The 23,098-nt window shown below is 44.0% G+C and overlaps 1 protein-coding gene across 6 annotated transcripts in view; it reads right to left on the bottom strand.

Moving 5' to 3' along the window:
• ATP6V0A1 (ATPase H+ transporting V0 subunit a1) overlaps window positions 1-23,098 on the bottom strand; it is a 72,292-nt gene that overhangs the window by 45,434 nt on the left and 3,760 nt on the right. For all 6 annotated transcript variants that reach the window (XM_056126586.1, XM_056126588.1, XM_056126587.1 and 3 more), the window contains exons 3-5: window positions 7,163-7,241; window positions 4,449-4,546; window positions 766-894 (exon numbers count right to left, since the gene is read on the bottom strand). In XM_056126586.1, the coding sequence (XP_055982561.1) occupies window positions 766-894; window positions 4,449-4,546; window positions 7,163-7,241 (306 nt within the window). The remainder of the gene's footprint in view (window positions 1-765; window positions 895-4,448; window positions 4,547-7,162; window positions 7,242-23,098) is intronic.

Below are 23,098 nucleotides of genomic sequence, written 5' to 3'. Positions count from 1 at the left end.
TTACTTTCGAGTAACAAAATGCTTGGGATGTGTGACATGGCTTTCTTTTCACTCTAGAGAAGCCCACGTTCTTTCTTGGGCAAGGACTTTTATCTACCACACTCCTACTCTCCTTTTATTCCCCAAATAAATTTATTTTACTTCACACACACATAAAACAAATGTGTCATGAGAAGTGTAACTGAAATACTTGAAAATGTACTCAAAGGTTTATGAGTAACATATGAGAATAAAGGATCAAGGAAATAACTCAAGGGGTTAGAGCATATAGTTGGTACGAGAGTGGCCTGGGTTCAATTCCCAGCACTGCACAATCCCTCAGCATCAAGTATTCCCAGATATGGCCCAAAAGCAAAACCAAAAATTCCTCAGAAAATAAAATAAAAACTTGATGGAAAGGGGTTTGGAGATTAAACTGCTGCTATAATTTCATGAGTAACCGTACGTTCCTTATTATTTCTTATACTTACCTTAAAATATAATAAAAACATTTCAAATATTTTGATACAGTGACATTAGGGTTCCTCCTTTCCCCATATCTTGGATTAAAAAGTTGCAGAAAATGTAAAAATATAAAAACCATGGCTGGCTGTGTACTGCATGGAAAAAAATGGAACACAATCTGACATTTCTTCAACTAAAATAAGATGTGAAAATGGTATTGTTTTCAAACTAGCAAATTAAAACAATCATTGGAATAAAAATATGGCCCACTGATACAGGTATAATCAGCTGCTCAGATACTGAAAGAAACAATAGTCTGACCTCATCAAAAAACTGTTGAGTTTTGCGAAGTATAAATTTTAATTCAGTCAGTTCCAGGAAGTTCCTCTTCAGAGCCTCCTGGTTTGTGTTGATTTCCTTCAGTTCATTTTCAATCTTCTCAAAATTGGCCTGCAGGAAAAATTTTTAAAAACTTAAACTATTAAAAAAAAAACTTAATCTATTAACTCAAGCTAAATTCATATGTTTTCTATGAAAGACAAATGAATTCACCTGTTCCACTGAAGTCTTGTCACACTGAAGCTTCAAATATAGTAAACATCTACTCAGCAAACAGTTTTTATTTTATTAAATATTTTTTGGGGGGTCACACCTGGCAATGCTCTGGGGTTACTCCTAGCTCTGTACTCAGGAATTATTCCTGGAGGGCTCGGGGAACCATCTGGGATGTCAGGAATTGAAGCCAGGTCGGTCATATGCAAGACAAATGTCCTACCCACAATACTATTGCTCCAGCCCCAGAAAACACAGTGTCTTTACCCAGGAAGTTTTCTTCATGAACATTTTTTGTTCTGTTTTATTTATTTGTTTTATTTAAAAAAATTTTTTGGGGGGGTATGGTGCCACCAGCAGGTCAATCTGTACCTGTGAGGCGAGTGCATCAGCAGCCTGATGGCGCCTTCAGACTTCCAGATACCCCAAATTGCTGCTGTGCTTTTGGCCAGACCCCAAAAACTTGGGGCAAAGTTTACCAAGAAAGTAAACGGCCAAAAGTTAGGTATGTGGGAAATACACCCACAAACCACCTCCGGCTCAGCTATATAATTGGAGGCATGGCCTCTCTGGTTCCTGATTGAACTGCTTAATGGCCATGATCCCAGAGACTCAGAAACAAATCTCGAAACCCAGCAGCTTTTGGCAGAAATGCGTCTGGTCCCTGAAGTAGGTTACCGGTGCTGGACCAACCTAGGTGGGAATAGGTTTTGTGCCTTGGCCTGTTCCCCCAGGAGGTCCAGGAGCCGCCATCCTTCAGAGGCCACTGGACAGTCAGTGGGCCCCCTATGACGAGACACGCAGGGCCTCACGGGATGGGGGTGGAGCCGGTCCTGTCCTCCTCACCCCAACGAGACCACAAGTCATCGCCCATGAAAAAACAGCCTCTCTGGCTCCTGATCAAGCTGCTTAACGGCCAAGATCCCAGAGACTCTGAAACAAATCTCAAAACCCAGTGGCTTTTGGCAGAAATGCATCCAGACCCCACAGTACATTACTGTCGCGGGGCTACCCCAGGGGGGAAAGGGTGTTGTCACTCTACCTGCTCCGCCTTGGCGGCTCGGTGGCGGTCATCCTCCAGAGGCCATTGGACAGTCAGGCTTGGGCCCGCAGGGATGAAACTTGTTGGGCCTTACGGGATGGGGGGGGGGGCTGGGCCTGTCCTCCCCACCCCAACGAGACCCCAATTCATCGCCCACGAACAGCCTCTCTGGCTCCTGATCAAGCTGCTCAACGGCCATGATCCCAGAGACTCAGGAGCAAATCTCAAAACCCAGTGGCTTTTGGCAGAAATCCCTCCCGATTTAAGTGTTAAAATTTTGGAATTTCAAAATCACATGACCCTACTGCAGCCACGTGACATCATATGTTATTCATAACCAGCAATAGAATGCAAACTGTCTACTGTTGCCTTTTCAGCAGATCTGAGTGTTGGGGTAAAATCTTAAATAATAATGGTGGGTCTGGTGTCGAAATATTGAATGTGATCAAAGTAGAGAGCGAGTAATATGGAAATCATCTGCCCCACAGGTAGGGGGAGGGGGTATACTGGGGTTTTTGGTGGTGGAGAATGGGCACTGGTGAAGGTACGGGTGTTTCATTTTATGATCAAGACTTAGACCCGAAAGCTTTGTAGCTGCTCTCACGGTGAATAAATAAAATTATAAAAAAATGAAAAAAAAAGTAAGGTGGAGTTCATGCCCAATTCAATCAGCTAATCAGTGGCTGAATAAATAGCAGTACTCCTACATTAAAAAAAACATTTTTTTTCGCCGAAGGCCAGGGAGATGGCTCAAAGTATTAGGGTGATGCCTGACATGCAGAAGCCCCAGCTTCAGCTTTCAGCATGGATGGGGTTGGCCCTTATAGTCCCTTGCACTGATGGGTCTAAAGAGCATCAGGTTTTTTTTTTTTTATTGGAGGTGACCTTAAGGACTTCTGTGCACTGCTTGAGAGAACCTCTGCTCTCCAATTTTTTAAAAAAGGAGTTGGGGGCGGGGGACAGAGAGACAATGCAGGAGTTAAGACATTTGACTTACATGAGGCTGAGTCTGGGCTGGAGCGATAGAACAGCGGTAGGGCATTGCCTTATAAGCAGCCAACATGGCCGGCCCGAGTTCGATTCCTCCGCCCCTCTCGGAGAGCCCGGCAAGCTACGGAGAGTATCTCGCCTGCACAGCAGAGCCTGGCAAGCTACCCGTGACGTATTCGATATGCCAAACACAGTAACAACAAGTCTCATGATGGAGACGTTACTGGGCCCGCTCAAGCAAATCGATGAACAACGGGAGGACCGTGACCGTGACCGTGAGGCTGAGCCTGGTTTAACCCCCCAGCAACCCATCTGGTCCCCTGAGCATTGCTGGGAATGGCCCAACACCTTCCACACCATAAAAAATGGGCAAAGAAGACTGGAGACATAGTATAGCCGGTAGGGTGTTTGCCTTGCACACAACTGATCCAAGTTCAATTCCCGGCACCCCATGTGGTCCCCCAAGCACCCTCAGGAGTAATTCCTGAGTGCTGAGCCAGGAATAATCCCTGAGCACCTCTGGGTTTGGCACCCCAAAAAAGAGGGGGGCACAAAGGGATTGGGGAGATGACTCAAAGACCTGGCACTCAGGCCTGCCATGTGCAGAGCCAAGGACTGGATCCCCAAACTGCCTTATCTCCTGAACACTACCGGGTGTATTACTAGTACCCCTGCTCTGTACCATTGAGGAGACACCAAAATCAAATATAAGAAACTTTTTGTTTAAAATACTGCCAGGAGTGATTCCCTGAGCACAGAGCCAAGAGTAAACCCTGTGCACTGCCAGATGTGGCCCAAAAACAAAGAAATCACATTTATTGTGGCCAGAGCAATAGTATAGCAGATAAGGCCTTGCATAACCTGGGTTCAATTCCCAGCATTTCTTGTAGTATTCCGAGCACCACCAAGAGTGATTCCCGAGTGCAAAATCAGGAATAAAACCTGAGCATGACTGGTGTGGCACTCTTCCCCACGATAAAAAGGTATTTATCCAATAAGACTTTAATAAACTGAGGCTAGTGAGAGAGAGAGAGTATAGCAGGTAGGGCACTTTACGCAGCAAGCTGGATTGATCCCCAGCACCCCATATGGTTACTTGAGCACCTACAGGAGTAATCTCTGAGTGCAGAGCCAATAGTAAGTCCTGAGAATCTCTCAGTATGGCTCCAAAATAACAACAGCAACAAAAGATATTAATAAACCAATATTCAGTAGTGAGTTATTGTATGATAATGTTTTATGGCATAAGAAAGGGAATTCATTTTAATCCAATTCACAAGAAATCCAGCATCAATAAATAATGCTCAAAAGGACAGCGAGATGCTCACAAGCCTTGACTCCCCTCTCCAAAGCCTGAGGAAATCACCTTCTGCTTTAAATGGAAAGAAATTTATCCCGTTTACTTGGAAGAATTGTTTACCTCTAAGTCAATCATGTCCCGGGGGAAGGGTACCTCTGGGTTTTCACCAGTGTCCATAATTGGTATATTCGCTTTTCTTATCTCTTTTTCCACAAATCCTGAAATGACAAAATGATAAAAAGCATTCATATCTAGCCGCACAAGCCTAGAGTTCCTGAAATTTGAGGTCAAAAAAAGTTAAAACCCCAATGACTCAACAGAGTTTCATTCTAAGGAAAGAGCATTTCCCCCTACCTGCTAAAGCACCACCACCCCAGAAGGGTTATCAGCCTTTATGCAAGCCCACTTTGGATCTTCAAACATTTGCTTCTAAAGGAAGAAAGGGGGGAAAGAAAGAAAGAAAAGAGTCTGCCATAGAGGCAGGCGGGTGGGAAACTGTGGACATTGGTGGTGGGAAATGTGCACTGGTAAAGGGATAGGTATTGGAACATATGTCTGAAATTCAATCATGGATAAGTTTGTAACTGTGTATCTCAAGGTGATTAAATAAAAATAAAAAACATTTCCTTCATAGGGCTGGAGCATAGTACAGCAGGTATGGTACTTGTGTTGCACAAGCCATGCTTTAATCCCTTATATTCCCCAGAGTACCATCAGGAGTGATTCCTGAGTGTAGAGCCAGGAGTAACTCATAAAACTTTTTTTCACCCCTTTTTGTGTCACACCTGGAGATGCTCAGGGGTATTCCTGGCTCTGCACTCAGGAATTACTCCTGGCATTGCCTGGGGGACCATGTGGGATGCCAGGGATCAAAGTTGTGTGGGCCGCATGCAAGACAAACACCCTACCCATTGTACTATCGCTCTGGCCCGTTTTGTTTTTATTAAACTTTAATAACTATCAGCTGAGGTTTAGGGGGAAAAAATAAAAACAAGAAAAAAAAAGAAAGCAAGATATGGAATAAGATTTCAGAACATCAGGAAAGCATTTAGGAGATAATTAGTCTTTTCTTGGTGTAGGGACTCTAATTTCACCCAGCAGCAACCTGAAAGCTACAGAGTAGAGCAGCGAGCTCCTGGGATTTTAGACAGAACATCCCAAATCCAAATACCAATGACATCATGGCCACTAGTGAATACGGCACTTAGCCTCTCTAATCTTTGGATTATTCATTTTGATTTTCTTTGTGGGGGTTGGCTTAGGGACCACTCATAGTGGTGAAGACCAGATGTGGTGCTGGGGATCCAACCAGACCTCTTGCATGTAAAGCATGTGCTCCAGCTCATTGAGTGCGCTCGTGCTCTCTCTCTCTCTCTCTCTCTCTCTCTCTCTCTCTCTCTTTCGGGAGAAGGCATAACCCACGACCAACGATGCTCTGAAGTTTCTCCATTTCTCCTGGCTTTGCACCCAGGGATCACTCCTGACAGTGCTTGAGAGACCATATGAGATGCCACGGATTGAACCCAGGTCAGAACCAGGTTGGTAGTGTGCAAGGCAAATGCCCTACCCACTGTATAACTGCTCTAATCGGACCCTGTTACTTCATTTGTTAAATGAAGTGACATCCATCTCGATGGACTATAGCAAAGAATGAATGACATACAGCATATGAAAACCTTGACTCTCAACAGATCATAATAAATGTTCATTTCTTCCCGCATAAATAGGTCAAATTAAAGGTAACCAGGATGACACCTAAAATTGATATTATGGGTGGGGGAGATAATTTAAAGGAACAGAGCACATGTTTTTCTTGAAAGGGTCCCAGGTTCAATCCCTGGTACCACATAGGTTCCCAAGCACTTCTGGGTATGGCCAAAAAAAAAAAAAAAGGTTAGTCTAGGTTCCATCTTTTAAAATTCTGTATTCTGTATTAGAGTTGGTTTTTTTTTTTTTTTTGGTTTATAAAGTCTTCTCCCCTACACATTTATGCATAAACTACTAATGTTTTCAGCCTGCAGCTTTATCTTCTCAAACAAGCATCACTGAGGCAAAACACCACCAAACCTATTTATATACAAGAAATTCATCTTAACATCATTATAAAATTTTCCCCCCTTTTTTTTCCCTCTGTATTTTCTTTTTCTTTTTTTGCTTTTTGGGTTACACCCAGCGATGCACAGAGGTTACTCCTGGCTTTGCACTCAGGAATTACTCCTGACGGTACTCAGGGGACCATACGGGATGCTGGGAATGAAACCTGTGTTGGCCACGTGCAGGCAAACACCCTACCCACTATACTATTGCTCCAGCCCCTGTGTTTTCTTTTTAGGGTGGGGATTAAAGAAATAGCACATTGGGTAGGGCACTTGCCTTGCATGTGCCCAACTCATGTTCGATCTACAGACCCCCATAAGGTCCCGAAGCCCCACCAGGAGTGATCCCCAAGCACAGAGTCAGGTGTAAGCTCTGAGCATTGCTGAGAGTGGCCCCCAAACACACAACAAACAAACAAACAAAAAATAGAGGCAGGAGTAAGTCCTAAGCACTGCTGAGATACGACCAAATTCCTCCTCCCCCCAACCACTAAAAAAAAGAGAACTATCATGTGAAATCAAAATGCACATACAGAGGGGCTAGAGCAACAGCACAGCCGGTAGGGCGTTTGTCTTGCACGCAGCCATCCCGGGTTCGATTCCCAACATCCCATATGGTCCCTTGAGCACCACTAGGTGTAATTCCTGAGTGCAGAGCCAGGAGTAATCCCTGTGGATTGCCAGGTGTGACCCAAAAAGGCCAAAAAAAAATTTAAAAATTTTAAAAAATGCACATACGAAGCTTTCGATCCATTTCTTCACATCTTCTAACTTCATTCACAAATTTCCTCTGAAAAACGTTCACATCTGGATTCAACTGCAAAATAGGAAAACCAAACCAATTATTTAAAAATACTGCCTCCATTTTCTTCTTTGACAAGCAATGTACCCTGCAAAGTCAAAAGGTAAATTTGTGTTACTGTAAGACAATTAATACTAATAGGAACTAAAAAACAAATGAAAAGCATCTACCAACCCACATATCCTGCTTGGAAGTCTGTACAACAACAAAAGACAGCATGTCCCTCACTGCTGCAATGCATGACTGGAAAGGAGGCAATCAGACGAAGCACTATGGTACAAAAAGTCCCCATGAAGAATGTGGACAATAATGATAATAGAAGCAGTGTCTGGGCCAGAACGATAGTACAGAGGGTAAGGTGCTTGCCTTTTACAGAGCCAACCCTGGTTTGATCCCTGGCATCCCATATGGTCCCCCAACTACCACCAAGAGTGATTCCTAAGTGCAGAGCCAGGAGTAACCCTGAACATTGATGGATGTGTCCAAAAACAAACAAAATAGGGTGGTGCCGCCAGCAGGTCAGCCTATACCTAGGGGGAAAGTGAGGCAGCAACCTGATGATGCCTTCAGACTTCCTGGTACCCCCAAATTGCCGCTGTGCCTTTGGCCGGACCCCAACAACTTAGGGCCAAAATTACCAAAAAATTGGATGAAAAAAAGTTGGGTATGTGGGAGCCACACCCATAAACCATCTCCAGCTCAGCTATACAAACTCATTTATTCGCCTTATTCCAGAGACCCATACATCTTGAACGAGATAAAAGACTACAGTTAGGGCCAGCGGCGCAGCATGATGTGGGCAAGCAGGTGCACCCTGCAGGGCATATGCCATAGTTTATTTCTCTTTAAAAGATGGAAACAAGAGACACACAATGTCCAGACACGCCACGGTCCAGAGACATACAAAAGAATCTCTGAACCGAGCAGCTCTCTGCAGAGATGCCTCTGGACTTTAAGCCAGGCCGACTTCACCGGGGTGCCTCAGACATCGTCCCTCCACCTGCCCCCTAAAAACCCCAGTGGCTGCCAATTTCCAGAAGCCAATAAGAAGTGCAGGTACGCGGGTTCAGTGACCGCAAACTCCAGGCCTCAAGGGATTGGGGATGGGCCGGCCCTTCTCAACCCCCATCCCCAAGGGACCCTGGAGGTCATACCCACAAACTGCCTCTGGCTGCTATTTAAGTTCCTTAATGGCCATGATTCAGAGACACACAAAAGAATCTCTGAACTAAGCAGCTCACTACAGAGATTTCTCCAGACCCTAATTTTCGAAATTTTGAAGTTCCAGGAGCACTTGGCTGCTCTCGAGGCCACGCGACATCTTATGTTATTCATAACAAGCAATATAAAAGAAAAGTATGGAGGGGCTGGGGTGATAGCACAGCAGGTAGGGCATTTGCCTTGCACATGGCCGACCCATGTTCGATTCCCAGCATCCCATATGGTCCCCTGAGCACCGCCACGGGTAATTCCTGAGTGCAGAGCCAGGAGTAACCCCTGAGCATCGCAGGGTGTGACCCAAAAATTAAATAAAAAAAGAAAAAGAAAGAAAGTATGGGGGAGATTGTCTGCCATAGAGGTAGGGGAAGGGGTGGGGTGGAGGATACTGGGCTTCTTGGTGGTGGAGGATGTGCACTGGTGGAGGGTTGGGTGATTGATCATTGTATGACTGACACTCAAACAGTAGAGCTTTGTAACTATCTCACAGTGATTAAAAAAAGTAATAAAAAATAATAAAATAAAATTAACATTCTGAATTTAAAAAAATAATTAAAAAATAATAAAATAAAATTAACATTCTGAATTTAAAAAAAAAAGTAATGTGGAGTTCATGCCATGTCACAACAGGAGGACAGTGACAGTGACAGTGACTCCTACATTAAAACAAACAAACAAAAATGAAGCCTTAAGTGGTGCCTGTGTTTCTTTCACTCCTTAACAATCAGGAGAAATATAAGGTAAATTAGATCTTCACAAGGTTACAGGCTGGATTCTTCATTCATCCATTTAAGTAATTTTAAAAGCTTTTCTTTTGGAGCCATAGCACAGAGGGTAGGGCATTTATTTGCATTGCACACGGCCCACCCGGGTTTGATTCCCAGCATCCTTTATGGTCCCCTGAACACTGCCAGGGGTAATTCATGAGTGCAAGAGCCAGGAGTAACCCCTATGCATCGCCAGGTATGACCCAAAAAGCAAAAAAGAAAAAAATCATAAAAGCTTTTCTTCTGGAAATATATAAACAAGACTTAAACAGGTTCTTACTCATTGAAAAGTCTGCAAACTAGAAAATAAGCACAAAGAAATATAGCCTGTCAGATGGCATGTGTTAAGCTCTATAAAATTAAAATAAATAACTATAGTTGCTCAACATTTATGGGGTAGCAGGTATGTCCCAGACACTGTACAGCAGGTTCTTTTCAGGGTCACTATGTTTTTTGAGGACTTGCTTTCATCCTATGTCACTTGCCTTGAAGTTGCAATTCCCAATAATATATGGATTAAGTAAGCAAACACCATATTAGGTATTGGCATAAAAGCAAAAAAATAAGACAAATCCCAGTTTTGAGAGGCATCAATACCATGGAAGATATACAGACAAATAAAAATAATTCGTTTTTATTGATAATAAGCATTTAAAAATATTATTGATAGTTCTTTTTCTCTTCACCCCCTCCCCCTTTTGTATGTTTATTTTGTGTTTGGGTCACATTTAACTGTGCTTAGTGCTTACTTCTGGCTCTGTACTCTGAAATCACTCCTATGTTCAGGCGATCATATGAAGTGCCGGGAATCAAACCCGAGCCAGCCGTGTCCAAGGCAAGCATCTTACCTGCTGTACTATTTCTCTGGCCCCATTTTCTTAAATATATACACCATGACTATTGCTGGGTATTTGCTTGACAGAAATGAACACCTGTTTGCTGAGAGATAGGTAAGGAATGTGTATAGCTGCTTTTATTAATAATAATCTCAGGAGCTAGAGAGATAGTACAGTAGGCAGGGCACTTGCCTTGAGTACAGACAACCTGGTTTAATCTCTGGCATCCTAAACAGTCTCCTGAGCACTCCCAGGAGTGATCCTTGAGCACAGAGCCAGGAGTAATCCCTGAGAACCATGGACATGATCCCTCCCACCAAAAAAAACAGTAGGTAGGGGGCAAAGAGACAGTACCAGGGTTATGGAACATACCTTGCATGCAGCTGACCCCAGTTCAATTCCCAGTACTATATGGCCCCCATGCATCACCAGGTCTAGCCCTGTCGGTCCCTGAGCATTGTCAGGATGACCAAAATGATCCTCAGCACCTCAGGGCTCAAGCAACAACGCACCGTGAGGTCTTACACTCTATGGTTAGCTAGGTTAGCTGACTCAACAACCTAGGCCAAAAGGAACATTTTAGGCCAAAATAAATAAATAAATAAGTGGGGGAGGCAAACAAAAAAGAAAGAAAAAGAAATTAAATACACACAGGAAGAATACCTTGTTCTATCTGGGGAACTAACAGAAAAAATAAGAACAGGATCAAATAGAATGGGGGTAAAGCATGTGAACAACACTGGTTCAATGCCCTGCAATGCATATAGTCCCCAAGCATCACCAGGAGTGACCCCTGAGCACAGAGCCAGGAGTAAGCCCTGAACACACTGAGGTATGGCCCCCAAACCAGAAAAACGAGAGAAAGAATAAAGGTAACACCTGAGCTAGAGCACAGGGGATAGGGCAGAGTTCACCAAGCACATGCAGACACAATGAAAATAGGTCACCAAAGACTTCATTCTATGGGAAACAGGGAATCAAATGATCTAAATTGGGGGTGCGGGGGGGTGCTCCAAAGCACTGCTCAAAGACCTAGGGCCACTTCCTGTGATTATTGGCCAAATGGGCTGGCAGCTCAATGCCCAGGTCTGAGAATGCTATGCTGCTCTAAGCCTAGATGCTGGGGAACACCAGGTTAACCCACAATTCTCAGAAGCCCTGGACAGAGCTATACCCAGTGGTGTTAGGGGTCTCCAGGGCTCTATTCCACATGCTTATGATGCCATGTGGTACCAGACATGGAACTCGGGTTGGGCATACTAATCCCTATACTATCTCCCTGGCCCCATGGTCTGTTATGTTTTGGGAGGTTACATGCAGCAGTGCTCAGGGCTTACTCCTGGTTCTGTGTTCTGGAGGAGCTTAGGGGACCATATACGGTGCCAAGGGTTGAACTGGGGTGGGTCACATGCAAAGCACCTTAACCCCTATTTTATTTCTCCAGCCCCTGATCTGTTTACTTTTTAAGATTTGTGATCTTGAAGAATAATATTTTGTGTGGAGAGTGAGGCATGAAAGAGAAAGAGAGACTAGGGCTGGAGTGACAGTATAGAGTGTAGGACCCTTGCCTTGCACAATCAAGTTCGACCCCTGGGATCCCATATGGTTCCAAGCTCACCAGGAGTGACCCCTGAGCACAGCCAGGTGTGGAACAAGAGAGAGAGAGAGAGACAGAGACAGAGAGAGACAGAGACAGAGACAGAGACAGACAGAGAAAGAGAGAGAGGGAGACTGGTGACAGAGAAACTGTAAGGAAGCTAATATTATTACATTAATATTAGATAAAAAGTATTAGTAGAGTGTCCAGGGAGCTAGCTCCAAGGGCAGGAGATGATTTTGATACCTGGCACCATATGGCAACTGAGCAGTGACAGATGTAGCCCTTGATGCTCAAGCAGCATCTCCAGGGGAGACTCTTATATCCCCTGAGCATTGTCAAGAAGACTACCCTATCCCAAAATATGCATTATTAGAGATAAAAGGAATTATTACACAAAAGAACCAATTTCCACAGGCCAGAGTGATTGGAGGGTAGGAGGGCTCTTGCCTTGCATGTGGCTGACTTCGATTCAGTCCCCACTATCCCATATAGTCCCCCGAGCACCAGCAGGAGTAATTCCTGAGCTCAGAGCCAGAAGTAACCCCTAACTGCTGGGTGTGGCCCATGAAACAAAAACCAGAACAATTTCCAGGAAGATATGACAATTCTAAACATGTGTGTCCCAAGTTCAATGTGTGTGAGGAGCTTGCTGTGGTTCCATCTCTAATACCACATATGGGCCCTTGAGCAATGCCAGGAGTGATCCTTGAGCACAGAGCCAGGAATAAGCACTGAGCACAGTCAAGTGTGGCCCCCAACAAAAATTAAATGTCTGTACTGTGAAGGCAAAACTGGAAGCTCACATTCAGAAATTTCCACCTTGATGAACATGAGACGGAAGTGAAAGCACTGACTTGACTGTTTTCACAATCTAGAGGGCAAGGGTCAGCATATGTCAAACAACAATGAGCAGAACCTCAGGAAGGAACAGACAAGTCTGTCCAGGTGAGAATTTTAAGTATAGTTTTTAAATTACTGACAAATTAAGTCTACTAAATATTAAAGATCAAGAAAATGACTAATGTGTTTAATTTGATGTACATACTTTTTCTTTTCTCCACCTACATCTGAAGAATACCCACGTAAAAATTCACCAGCAGGGCTGGGAATAAGGTTCACATGTGTCGGGCCTCAGTTCACCCACTGTACCTCATGACTCCTGACCCCAGCTATTCTGGGTATAATCCTGGTGATCTCTGAGCTCTCCAGATTTTAAACATTACCACGAAAATGGGTTTTACAGCAGGTCTCAGGGAAGAACTGACACTATCCAATGTTCTCTGACTACAGTGGAATTAAGTTAGAAATCAATATTTTTAAAATGGGTCTACGGGATGGCTGAGTAGCTCAGAGCACCTGCTTTCCACAGGGAAGGCCACAAGTTGAATCCTCAGCTTCCACGTGTGCTATGTGCAACCCCAACAGCTCTACTCCCTGCTAATCCCTGGAGTAAAGTAACTTCTGGCAACACCACAGCCAGGCACGCACGTGTGTCACATCACAGTGATGCTAGTGAGCATGACAACAGGATATGTTTATGCACATGACAAGAGTTCAGCTGTGGGGCTGGAGCGAAGAACAGCAGGCAGGACGTTTGTCATGAAGAATAGTCAACCTGGTTTCAAACTCAGCACCCAAATGGTTCCCTAAGCCCTGCAAGGAATGATCCCTGACCATTCAAAGTCAGGAGTAAGTCCTGCACACCACTGGGTGTGACTCAAACAAAACAAAACAAAAACACCATACCAAACTTTTTAAACTGAAATAATAATAAATTCCAAAGAGGAGAAAAGTGTTAATCAGTTAATAACTAAGATTAACCAGTATAACCTTAACTCTAAAATAAGGATAAGAATCCTTTGAGAGGGCTAAAGAGCTAGTCCTGGGGTTAAGGCATTTGCCTTTCATCCCGAGACCCTGGTTCAAATCAGCACTATATGTGGTCCCTCAACATGGCCAGGGGTTAGGCCTGAGCACAGAGCCAGGAATAGTGCCTGAGCACAGGATGTGGTGTGGCCCAAACCCCATTCCTACCAATAAAAAAGACTCCACTTAAGGGCCAGGAAACTAGCTCAAAGGGCTGGAGTGCATGCATGGCAAACAAAGGGTCCCAGGTCCAACTCCTAGAGCAGTATGACCTTCCTAACCACTGCTAGGTTATCCCGTGATAGCCCCCAGCACTAGGCTTGCACACACACAAAAACCCTGAAGGTCAGAAGCAGAGGAAGAATGTCATAGAGTAGTTTGCCTCATTTCCTTATTAACAAATAAACCAATCTGGAGCCAGAGTTATATAGTACAGCAGGCAGGGCTCTTGCCTTGCACATGGCTGACCTGAGTTAGATCCCAGGTTCCACATATGGTTCCTCCAAACCCCACCAGAAATTATTCCTAAATGCAGTCAGGAGTAAGCTCTGAACACAGCAAGGTGTGGCCCAAAAACCAACAACAACAACAACAACAACAACTTCCAATTTGGTTCAGAACAGCAACCGTCAGTTCACAAAGTACATTCCCCAGAGAATCCTAGAGCTATGCCATAATTCTGGCCAGTGATAAACTAGTAGGATGGCTGTGGATTTCTTCTGATACAAATACTTCCTCTCTGTCTTAACACTTCCTTCTTTCTGTCTAGAAAATAGATGAAATGCCTGGAGTTGTGATCATATATATCAGCAAAAGCCAAATGTATGTGTGGAGAGGGGAGGGGGTGGGGGAAAGAAAGATAATACAGCTGGTAAAATGCTTTTACAAACATTCAACCAGGGTTCAATCCCAGGCATCCCATATGGTAGAGAGCTGAACCCTGATCACTAGATTACTAGGGAAAAGTTCAGACATCCCATCTGGTCCCGCGCGGCACTGCCGGAAGTGATTCCTGCGTGCAAAGCCACAAGTAAGACCTGAATTCTGCTGAGTGTGGCCCAGGCGGGGGCGGGGGTGGGGGTGGGGGTGGGGTTTGAAGCCAAATGTTGGGGCCAAGGAGATAGCTCAAAGGGCTGCAATATACACCTTACTTGCTGAAGCCCTAGGTTTAATTCTCAAGCAATACGATGTGAAGTTGGGCACCAAGCCAGGAGGAAGTCAAGAACAGTGCTTGGTATGATGCAAAAACATTCAAAAAGCCAAAAGGCCCAAGGGTGGTCAAAGAGAAATATAAAATGGTTTTATGACACTGATGACAGGGTGAGGCTAGGCTTCACATTAGGTAAGAAAAACACACCTCTATCATTTGGGTTTCAGTTACAGACTTTAAAAAAATCCTAACCAGTACTAGCTTGCTTTTACCCCTCTTCCACAAGAAAGTCCTAATGCCTAATTATCTAAAGGTAAAAAAAAATGGATACAGTATTCACTTACTAAAGATTATGTAGCAAATGTAGCAAAATAACAAGTAACATCTAGGGAAACTACATAAAAGTTCAGGATTAAACATTTTCAAAACAAAAATTTAGAGAAAAATGTGGCTGGAGCAGTAGTTTGACAGGTAGGGCGTTAGCCTAGCAGGTGGCAGACCCACGGTTGATTCCCTGCATCCCATATGGTCCCCTGAGCACCACCAAAAATGATTCCTGAGTGCAGAGCCAGGAATAAGCCCTGACGGCCGCTGGGTGTGGCCCAAAAACCAAAAATTAAAATTAAAAAAAATTATGTAATGACAAAATATACGGGCTGGAGCAATAGCACACACAGCAGGTAGGGCGTTTGCCTTGCACACAGCCCACCCAGGTTTGATTCCTCCACCCCTCTCGGAGAGCCCATGAAGCTACTGAGAGTATCCCGCCTGCACAGCAGAGCCTGGCAAGCTACCTGTGACGTATTCGATATGCCAAAACAGTAACAAGTCTCACAATGGGACGCTACTGAATGCACTCGAGCAAATCCACGAACAACGGGAGGACAGTGCCATAGTGCTACAGACAAAATATACAATAAACAAAGGGAGAAGAGAAACCAAACCTGTAAGAACCAGTTATGCATTACAAAAAAGATTAGCACTGCAGCACTGTCCTGTTGTTCATCGATTTGCTCTAGCGGGCACCAGTAATGTCTCTATTGAGAGACTTGTTGTTACTGTTTTTGGCATATTGAATACGCCATGGGTTGCTTGCCAGGCTCTGCCATGCGGGCGGGATACTCTTGGTAGCTTGCCAGGATTTCTGAGAGGGACAGAGGAATCGAACTCAGGTCGGCTGTATGCAAGGCAAACATCCTACCTGCTGTGCTATCCATTTCCAGAAAACACAAAGAACTTTTATAAATCCTTCAAGTCAATAAGCAATAGAGGAGCTGGAGCAATAGCACAGCAGGTAGGGCGTTTGCCTTGCACACGACAGACCCGTGTTCGATTCCCAGCATCCCACATGGTCCCCTGAGCACTGCCAGGAGTAATAATGAGTGCATGAGCCAGGAGTGACCCCTGTGTATCTCCAGGTGTGACCCAAAAAGCAAAAAAACAAAAAACAATAAGCAATAGAGCAGCCCAACAGGAAAAAAAAAAGATGACATACATATTTATGAAAAAAAAAAAAACATTATATCCAACAGGACAGGAGAGAATGATCATATGTGGGTTAAGGTGCATGCCTCATATGCGACTAATACTGGTTTCATCCCTGCCACTGCATACGGGCCCCAAACACTGCCAGGAATGATCCCTGAGCAGAGTCAGCAGTTAAGCCTTCACTATTGCTGGTGTGTCCCCAAAACCATTCTCCCCCACCAAAAACAAAACAGGTAAAAAGGTATCAAATGCTTCAACTATTTAAACACAAAAGCAATAAGAGGCCTCTTCTTACCTTCTACATTCGCAAATTTATTTAAGTCTGAGCATAGAACTAAATAATTTTTGTGTGTGTGTTTTGTGGGGAGCCACCCTGGCAGTGCTGGGGAGATTCTCTCAGTTGTGCTCAGGGAATCATGCAGTGCCAGGAAATGAACCTGCACGTAAAGCATGCATTCCAGCCCTTGAGCTATCTCCCCAGTCCCTAAAACAATTCTCTCATTGTTGACACAGTAGGGAACAATGGGAACTCTCAATCTTGACAGGAATGCCTGTTGAGTTGTGCTCAAGAAGTAAATTTTTACCCTAACAGTGAAAGATGCACATGAAAATCAGCAGTGTCCTCCCAGTATGATCAGCAGTCAGTGATTTCAAATCTACTCCCACCATAATAATCAAGATACAATTCCCCCCTTCCTTCTCACCCTCTCGTAAGTGCTTGGTGACACTTCCAGAGGTTCATAATATATGGTGTAGCAGACTATAAAAGCAAAGGTAAGCATCCACCCCTCTTCTACTAATGCAGATATGAAGAAATTTTCAGAAATGCAAAAACAAGCTAGGGACACTGATGATGGTGTGGTTTTGGAATTCCATGCATGAGAAACCATCATTAACCATATTACAAACACAGAATTCCAATCAATAAAAAATTTTAAATATATATGTAAAAACTGGAACTTCTATGTTCATTGCTGCACTATTCACAATAGCCAAAATGCGGAAAAAACCCGAGTGCCGAGAACAGATGACTGGTTACAAAAGCTTCGGTACACCTACACAATGGAGTACTATGTAGCTGTTAGAAAAGATGAAGTCATGAAATTTACATACAAGTGGTACTACATGGAAAGTATCATGCTAAGTGAAATGAGTCAGAGAGGGACAGACATAGAAAGATTGCATTCAGCCAGGGAATATAAAGTAACAAAATAGGAGACTAACACCCAAGAATAGCCTAGATCAGTACCAGGAGGTTCACTCCATAGCTTGGAGGCCAGCCGCACATGCTAGGGGAAAAGGCAGCTCAGATAGAGACCAAGTAAAGGGTGTTGGGAGGATCCTCCCAGGATGGGGATGCATGCTGAAAGTTGACTATAGACCGAACATGATTGCCACTCAATGCCTCTTTTGCAAACCACAGCACCGAAAAGGAGAGAGAGGGAACAAAAGGGAATGCCCTGCCACAGAGGCAGGGTGAGATGGGGGGGATGGGGGGGTGGGAGGGATACTCAGATCATTTTGGTGGTGGAGAATGGGCACTGGTGGAGGGATGGGTACTCGATCATTGTATAACTGAAACCCAAGCACAAAAACTTGTAAGTCCACAACTGTACCTCATGGTGTTTCACTAATAAAAATTTAAAAACAAAACAAAAAAACTGGAGCTATAGCTATACTATAGCGGGTAGGGCATTTGCCTTGCAAGTGACCAACCTGAGCTCTATCCCTTGAACCCCATATAGTTATTTGAAACCCACCAGAAGTAACTCCTCAGTGTAGAGCCAGTAACCCCTGAGCATGCTGGGTGTGGCCCTCAAACAAACAAACATAAAAAAAGTAAAAGCTGGAGCCAGAGTGATAGAATAGTGCGTAGGCCGACCCTTAATGCAACAGACCCAGGTTTGATCCTCAGCATATGATCCCCAAAATATGGCCAGTAGTGATCTCTGATCACAGAGTGAGGAGTAAGCCCTGAGTATCAGTAGGTGTGGTCCCCAAAAATAAAAATATAAATAACTTTTAAAATAAATTAAAAAATACAAAAACAATGACCACTCTTCTCACTTTTTCTTGGGAAAATATACTCTTGTTTTCATAAAAATACTATTTATGCAAACATATAGCATTGTCCTCCCATTGTTAATCGATTTGCTCGAGCAGGCACCAGCAACGTCTCCATTGTGAGACTTGTTACTGTTTTTGGTATATCGAATACGTCACGGGTAGCTTGCCAGGCTTTGCCGTGCGGGCAGAATACTCTCGGTAGTTTGCCAGGCTCTCCAAGAGGGGCTGAGGAATCAAACCCAGGTCGGCCGCATGCAAGGCAAACACCCTACCTGCTATCACTGTGCTATCGCTCCAGCACGTCCCTCTCCACTTTAACACTGTAAATAATAATAGCATAATATGGGGTCTCCGTCTCCAGTAGTTAGGAGGAAAAAAGGATTCAGCATAGAGCTTCATGCATGAAAATCCTTTACTCTACCATTGAAATATATCCCTAGTTCCCAATATTTTGTTTGTTTTGTTCTTCAGTCACACCAACAGTGCTCAGGGAACCATATGTGATGCCAGGATGGCAGGATGGAAGGCAAGCAACTTAACCTCTGTACTATATCTACGACCCCTCAATAACTTTAAAATAAGATTTTCAGAGTACAAAATCTTAAAGTTTATCAGAGCAACCAGGAAATAGCAAAGAACTGCTATCAATCAAAATGTTCAAGAGAAAGGAAACAAAATAAAATAAAACCAATAAACTAGGAGTGACTCCTGAGACCCCTATTCCCTGGGCCTCTGGGCTTGGTTTGGTACTCACTTTTCCTTAAACAATAATTCACTTCAACTATTCCCTCTCCCCAAACACCACAAACACCAAAATACCAATAAATACTTCTTGTAATAGCTACATAGCAATTTAGAGGAGTGAATTAATGATACCTGTATGAATAATAATCGAAACTCACGTATGGGGCTAGAGCAACACGACAGCAGGTAGGGCACTGGTCTTCAACTTGACTGACCTGGATTCGATTCCTGGTACCACATATGATCTCCAAAGCCCCTGCCAGGAGTGATTCCGGAGCACAGAACCAAGAGTAAGCCCTGAGTACCGACCGGCAGGTGTGGCCCACAAACAATAATAAAATCACAGGTGGGAGCCAAAGAGATAGTACAGTTTTAAGATGCTTGCCTTACCCACCATCGGCCCAGTTTGATCCCCACAGAGCTGCCCCCATGACCCCCCCACTCCCACCACCTCCAAAAGAAAGACAGAAAGGGACGAAAAGAGAGAACAGATGTTTATTTGGTTTTGATGTTGTTGTTGTTGTTGTTGTTTGGGGGGGGGTCACACTTGGCGATGCACAGGAGTTACTCCTGGCTTTGCAGTCAGGAACTACTCCTGGCAGTGCTCAGAGGACCATACGGGATGCTGAGAATTGAACCTGGGTCGACCGCGTACAAGGCAAATGCCCTACACACTGTACTATCACTCCAGCCCTGAGACAACAGGGGTTAAAGCACCTACCTGCCTTGCATGCAACTGGCCCTGGTATGATCCTGGCACCGAATATGTTCCCCTGAGCACCATTAGGAGTGACCCCTGAACACTGAGTCAGGATTATCCCGCGAGCAATGCCTGGTGTGGGTCCCTCCAAAAATCCCACATTACTTTTATTGATGTGTGATCCCTGACACCACAAATAAATAAATAAAGCTTCATAAATGGACATGATCCTTGGCCAGCAGCTCAACCAAACAGATGAACAAGCACTATAGCCAGAAGTTCGAGCCTGGCAAGCACATGTAGGAACACTGCAGTATGCCCTGTCAAGAACCACAACCAGTATCTGTGTGCTTCAATGATAAATAAACACATGTGTGACCACAACTGAAGGAGTACAAATCTGGAGGGGGCACCATGGCCAAGTATGTAAGCACCGCCTTGTGCTATGTGACTCCCAGCCAGACCTGAAGGCAACCCTGGTCACTGCAACATCAATAGCAATGAAGGAGGTGGGAGAAAGTTGAAGAAAAACAGCCACAGATGATGAACTTAAAAAGCACCTGGAGGAATATACAACATTACTACAGATGTATATAGTAGTTTGTTTGGGGACCACACCCTGCAGTGCTTGGGAGAGGGGGTGGGGGGTCACTCCCAGTGGAGCTAGGGACCCCATACAGCCATGCAGTGCCAGAATATGAACTCAGGCCTCCTGCATGCAAAGCATGTACTCCAGCCTATTCAGTTATCTATCTGGTCCCATATATATAGTTTTAGAACATAAAAATTAGGGGCTCACTATGCTCATGGCCAAAGTCCACAGGTTCAGATGAGCCTCATCCATAAGTGAATTTGCTAAAAAATTCAGGTATGTGGGTTTTGTAACCAAAATCTCTAGGTTTGCAAAGAGTCAGGAATGGGCAACGTCCCCCCATCTCCCTGTTCTTCCAGGAGCCTGGCAGTCATACTCACGAACTTCCTCTGGCACCATGTGAGCTCATTAATGGCATGATCCAGAGACTCACAAATAGACCTCAGAAGAGCACAACAAGCTGCAGAGATGCCTCCAGACCCCAGAGTCACCATTCAGTTAAAAATTTAACTCCAATTGTATCACCTTCTTTAAAATTTTAGAATTTCTGAAATGCACAGCTGCATTTGTGGCCACACGACATCTCATACTCTATACCACTGATTACCAGGAGTAGCACACCACACTGGATGAAATGTAAAGTAGAAGGCAACAAATCTCAAAGAAAAATTAGCACACAAGGCTCAACCTGTAACAACATGTGAGTAATCTCTTAAACAAGGGTTTAATGAAATACAACAATATTCACATACTTTCCTCAAAGGAAACCTTTTGGGATCATTTTTAGCATTATTATTCACAAAAAGCAATACAAAATAGACTATTTAGATCCTGGGGGGGAAAAGAGTCTGTTTGACTTTGTAGTAAAGTCATGTTTGAGCTGTGTATTAAGTTTTAAAACTTAAAAAACAAAATAATTAGGGGCTGGAGTCATGGTACAGTGGGTACGGTGCTTGCCTAGTTTGAGGTCAACCTTGGTTCAATACCTGGCATCTTTTATGGTAGCCTGAGCACCACCAGGAGAAATTCCTAAATGCAGAGGCAGGAGTAAGTCCTGAGCACTGCTACGTGTGGCAAAAAATAAAAATAAAAAAATTATACTACATATACTTTAGTGAAGTAAAATAGTTTTATTTAAGCAGTATGAGGGAGAGAAGAGTAAACCTCATATAGTAAAAGAAAGGAATTATACCCCAAATTGAGATGTGGGCAATTCCAATTTCCAAAATGAAATGCCTATTAGTGACATATACACAGCAAAAATGAAAGCTGAAAACACAGAGAAATAATAAAAGCAAAAATCACTGAAAAAACTTTTGTGGAGGAGGGGAGAGAAATGGCATATTGGAAGGACACAGAGAAAGGTCTGAACCAATAGTATAGCAGGTAGGGTACAGGGTGCTGAGCAGGGTGCAGTGCACCCAGGTTCATTCCCCAGCATCCCTTGTTCCCCCCCCCCGCCCCCCCCCCCCCCAAGCACTGCCAGGAGTGATCTCTTTATGCAGATCCAGAAGTAAGCCTTGGGGCTGGATCAATAGCACAGCACGTAGGGCATTTGCCTTGCACACGGCCGACCAGGGTTCAAATTCCAGCATCCCATATGGTCCCCTTAGCACCGTCAGGAGTAATTCCTGAGTGCAGAGCCAGGAGTAACCCCTGTGCATTGCCAGGTGTGGCCCAAAAAGCAAAAAATATAAAAAATAAAAAATAAAAAAATAAAACAGAAGTAAGCCTTGAGCACTGCCAGGAGTGGCCCCCAAAACAAAACAAAACAAAAAAAAAGAAGGACCCAGAAAAGACTTCAATTATATGTGGGCTTTTATCTCTTAATTAGGAAGTAGAAATATACGTATTCATTATATCACTCCCTATAATTTGGAAATGAACTCTATCATAAGTAAAAGTTCAGAATGCTAAATAACACTAGAGCACCTGACCTGCAGAAAATGAGGCTGCACATTCAATTCCTCATCATGCTGCTAAGTACAATGCTGGATAGCACAGACATTTTAATTGCTGGTTGCTCAAGGGACATGGTATCTGGTGCGCTGCAAAGATAGGGTACGCAAACCCCAGCAAGCACAACAAAGTGTGAGCCCCACAGTCAAGTGCACAACCTCCATTCATCTCAACAGCCACAAACAAGGGCAGGGGAGAGGGAAAAAAAAACAACAACTCTGTATAGACTGGTTTTACAAACAAAAAAATGGAAAAATATCAATATATTACTTCACATTTAGAAAGTCCAGATAGGGTGAGAGTGATAGGACAGTGGGTAGGGTGCTTGCCTTGCATGCAGCTGACCTAGAATTGAACCCTGGCACCCCATATGGTCCTCCAAGTCTTGCCAGAAATCATCCCTGAGTAGTCAGGAGTGAACTCTGAACACTGCCAGGTGTGGCCCCAAAACCAAAGCAAACAAACAAAAAAACCTCAAAAAACAGGAAGACCAGATAAAAGGTAGAATTCAGGGATTTAGATGTATTAAGCCTGAGAAGCAGAGATGACAACAATCTAGGTCTAGAGACAGTACAGAAGGTAGGGTATATGCCTTGCATGCAGCTGATCTGGGTTCAATCCCCAGAACCCCATATGGTCCCTGGTACCACCAGGAATAATTCCTGAGTACAGAGCATGGAGTTACCCCTGAGCATCACTGTGTGGCCCCAAAACAAAAATAAAAACAAAGAGATGACAAGAATCTAACAGAGTTGTAAATACAGAGATGGTGTTTGGGAGATGAGATTTGGGGGTTAGTGAATAAAAACAGAATATTTGAAAAGAGGGAAGATCACCAACAAAAAGATGATTAAGGAAGATGTGGGTATGGGAAAGCTTTTCCAG

Source organism: Sorex fumeus, unplaced genomic scaffold, assembly GCF_029834395.1.
Source record: "Sorex fumeus unplaced genomic scaffold, SorFum_2.1 ptg000063l, whole genome shotgun sequence".
NCBI lineage: Eukaryota > Metazoa > Chordata > Mammalia > Eulipotyphla > Soricidae > Sorex > Sorex fumeus.
This window is presented reverse-complemented; position numbering and strand designations above follow the sequence as displayed.